Raw genomic sequence first — 3,701 nt, 5'->3', positions numbered from 1 at the left:
TTCTTATTCCTTTCCTTATATGACACTATGTGTAAAGAGTATTTATGACAAAGATGATGGCCAAGAAAAGAATATCTGGCATATGCAGACAGTGATCTGCATGTACTTATAAGAGTCAGTCCTCTATATGAGAGAATATATATCCTTCAGCTTGAAACAACAGGACAAGGCAAACTTTATACCCAGAATACTAATACTTATGGTTTTCCTTATTGATTTTCAGCCTTGGATTGAGTAAACTGGTTGACATTGCCACCTAGTGTTGACAACATGTAAAATGCTACATGGATTGATCCCCTTCTCCATCCATAGCAGGCTGAAAGGCCTCAATCTGATCCTTAAATCTCTCAATAGATTAAATTGGTACAGTTCAATACATAATTATACAAAACGGGAAAAGCCGAAAGTGACTTTCAATACATAATTACACAGAAAGATCTTGTGTAAATCCTGACATTTCAGCCACAGTTTTCCGTTGTATGTAAATTCGCTTGTAAGCCCAATGTGAATTTGATGTGTAAAGACCAGACAAAGTCCTTACTTAAGCCTCGTATTGTAACTGTTTCCTTTTGTACTCAGATACTGTACAACTGTATATAATGAGAGTTTGGTATTCATCAGAATTCGCACCTTCATTCTTTTTTTAAAGATATTTTTTGACATATTTCTGCTTTATTGGCTAGGATATGGTGCAGTATGAAAGATTACCAAAGGATAAGACAGGACAAAGAACATGAGCAGGACTCAGATGAAGAGTCCCAGTGCCCTAGCACAGCAGATCACCCTGCACCTTCATTCTGAACGTGTGTGTGTGTGTGTGTGTGTGTGTGTGTGTGTGTGTGTGTGAGAGAGAGAGAGAGAGACAGTATGTAATTCTGTTTCCACTGAGCTGGGATCTGTAAAAAAAATGTTTATATCTATTAAAGATATTTTGTTGAATTATACTCCATGTTTCTGAGTGGCCTTTTGGTGTGGTAGATGTGACCTAGACACCCAATATCAATGACATAGATTTATAAAAGAATTTTTCTGTGAAGTTTTATCAAGAGAGAAATTGGGAAATAATACAACTGCATCTGAGATAGCTTGCTAAAGGATACCTGTCAGTGACTTGACTGTGCTGTGTTTTGATTAACACAGAGCTGCTGTCTCCCCAGTTAGGCACGATTACACAAGGCAGTCTGGATGGCGGCGGTTGATGGAGGAGGATAGAGGTAGCTTAATGTTACTGGGACATCAACCGAATTTAAGCAAAATCAAAATCCAACAATCATGGAGCAAGATCAGAAGTCAGAGAATGTCCTGGTAAATCAGCCAACTCGCCCAGATAGTTCTGACTGACTTCGCTGCCAAGAGCTTAATTTTGGCATTAAAACTCTGTATCAAAGAAAGATACTCGCTTGACTGGCAGACCTACTTTCAGACCACATTATACACAAGACAAATACTGCAGAGAAAAGCCAGTAACATGTGAGGGACCAGTTCCTCTTTGAAGGAACATATAAGCACTTGAGCTTGGTCAGATTTACACATAACTGTGAACTGTATCCCCACATGTTTAGATGCAGTCTGCTTGTGTTTATTTGCTCAGTCAGTAAATGCACAGTACTCCTCTTCTGTCACTATACAATCATGCAGGATTTGTGTGGTGGCCAGTGGCTGTGAACAGCTTGTTCAGTAATTTAGTATGAATGCAGGGCTGGCTCCCATTCAAACTTAGTTAAGTCCCTGTCTGTCTGTCTTCCTGCTTGTCACCTTGTTAATGATGGCACTCCTTGATGATAGAGCAGCTCATAGGACAGGAACATGCGCTAATCACAGGTCACTGCAGTCTGTGTGGTTTGCTGTTATCTGGGGAATGGGTGGTTGTCTCATATATGATAGGTGAGAAGTAGATGTATAGCTATGATAGCAGAGCATTATTCATGTAGGGAGATGGAGGTAGTAATGAGAGTCCTTTTCCTGAGAAATGAGTCGGGTAAGCACCATGGGTTGACGAATGCTTTCACAGGCATGCCACTCACATCTATGCCTGTGACCTCTGTTTCCCTTGGTTACCACTTTTACTGAGAACAGCAGTTTTTATTTGTTTAGCATTGAGTCTTCATTTTGCCTGAAGAAACATACTGAACAAATTGTACTAAGGAGAAGAAGGCTTTTCATCTGCTTAGCTTTATAAAACCTGCATTTGTGTTTTCTCTTTATCTGTACATGGAGAATATTTGAAGCATCTCAGATATGTTCAAAAGCAACCAAGAAAGCTCCACAGAGCCAAACCCTCTGCTTAGATAACAACACATTGCTGAAAGAAGGAACACACTGTGAAGCAGAACAAACAAGATAGTTCTTTTGATAACCAGTGATCTGGTTCTGTCACCATGAACATCTTTTCTGTGAGTGTATTTGTGTGTGTTCATTGTGCATGCTTGCATTCACAAAATGGCCATACCACATATTTCTGAAGTATGTTCCTTACAGCTGCTATTTAAGCTTGAATGATTCCATGAAGAGAGAGAGAGGAGAACATGAGTGCATGTTTACCAGACAAAGGGAATTTGTTGGCAATGAAGTATAAGTTGTGAGAATATGACTAAATTGGGATCATCATTAAGGAAACAGGCAATGAGCAGCCTCTCACACATAAGCTCTGAATGGAGATTGTGTCTCCATATATATAGCCAGCATTTGTGTGTGTTCAGTAACAGTAACTTGTTTTGTATTAGCACTTCAGTATCCTCTTAATGAAATGTTTCTTATTTTCAGCATCAGTGGGCGCTGCTGCAATGTCTGTCCTCCTTTCCACTACTCTCTCTCTCTCTGTCTCTCTCTCTCTCACACACACACATTCACTGCCTCGTGCACACACTCTGTGCCCGTCTTTCTCCTCCCTCTGTTTTCCTCTGGACTCTCTCTAATTCTTTCATCCCCCCACCCTCCTTTTCCAACTTGATCTGCCCCTCTGTCCCTCACTCTCTCTGACACACTCAGTCTTTCGCTCTCGCTCAGACTCGAGCACATGCAGACAGAGGGAGGGGGGAGATGAATGAAGTGCACACATGTGAGGATCTCATGAACTGCTGGGACAAGGCAGGACCGGTGAAGAGAGAAGAGGAGGAGGAGGAGTAGAGGAATACTGCAGTAACCAGCCAGCTTCTCTCTCTTTCTCTTGCTGCTTCATTCCTGTTTTCCTCATCCCCTTCTCCCCTCTCTGACAATTATACCATGAACCTGCCTGCTGCTTGTTGCTAAGGGGGAGCCAACTGGGGGAGACATCGGGGGGGGAGCAGAGTGGACCAGGCATTATTTTATTTTTAAGGTAATGAGCGCTTCATTAATGGCAGCTCTCAGGTGTCACAGATGTTGCATTGCACCAGGCTGCTCGCCTGCTGAGAGTGAATGGGGCTTTGGGATCCACAAGCACAGTATGGTTCTGGGTGTATCTGAAGCATGACTTGTTTTTTGCGTGTTTGTGTGTGAAATCTTGACATTTTATTCAGTTTGTTTCAGTTGACCGGGTGTCTGTGGGCTTGTTTATTTGAGTCACTGCAGGGGGGTTTGCTCTGTGAATATGCATGTGTGCATTGTCCTTATGTCTTTGTCTCATCATAAACTGGTGTTTACTGTGTGCTTGGATCCGAGGTAGTGCACGTGCAGACACTCACATGTAGCCTACATGAGGGCGTGTTGGTGCTCTTTACCTG

At 42.1% G+C, this 3,701-nt stretch overlaps 2 protein-coding genes across 5 annotated transcripts in view; both read left to right on the top strand.

Moving 5' to 3' along the window:
- Positions 1 to 916, top strand: part of LOC109967958 (signal-induced proliferation-associated 1-like protein 1) — a 71,081-nt gene extending 70,165 nt beyond the window's left edge. Inside the window, exon 22 of the mRNA XM_020613893.1 lies at positions 684 to 916. Within this exon, the coding sequence (XP_020469549.1) occupies positions 684 to 801 (118 nt within the window). The 3' untranslated portion in view covers positions 802 to 916. The remainder of the gene's footprint in view (positions 1 to 683) is intronic.
- LOC109967959 (regulator of G-protein signaling 6-like) overlaps positions 1 to 3,701 on the top strand; it is a 50,485-nt gene that overhangs the window by 1,210 nt on the left and 45,574 nt on the right. The window contains exon 1 of one of the 4 annotated variants that reach the window (XM_020613896.1): positions 2,883 to 3,316. The exons of the other annotated variants lie outside the window; for them this stretch is intronic. The gene's annotated coding sequence lies outside the window, so the exon portion shown is untranslated. Of the gene's footprint in view, positions 1 to 2,882; positions 3,317 to 3,701 lie in introns of those variants that run through there. 4 annotated transcript variants of the gene reach the window in all.

Source organism: Monopterus albus, unplaced genomic scaffold (genome assembly GCF_001952655.1).
Source record: "Monopterus albus unplaced genomic scaffold, M_albus_1.0 scaffold140.1, whole genome shotgun sequence".
NCBI classification, from domain to species: Eukaryota; Metazoa; Chordata; class Actinopteri; order Synbranchiformes; family Synbranchidae; genus Monopterus; species Monopterus albus.
This window is presented reverse-complemented; position numbering and strand designations above follow the sequence as displayed.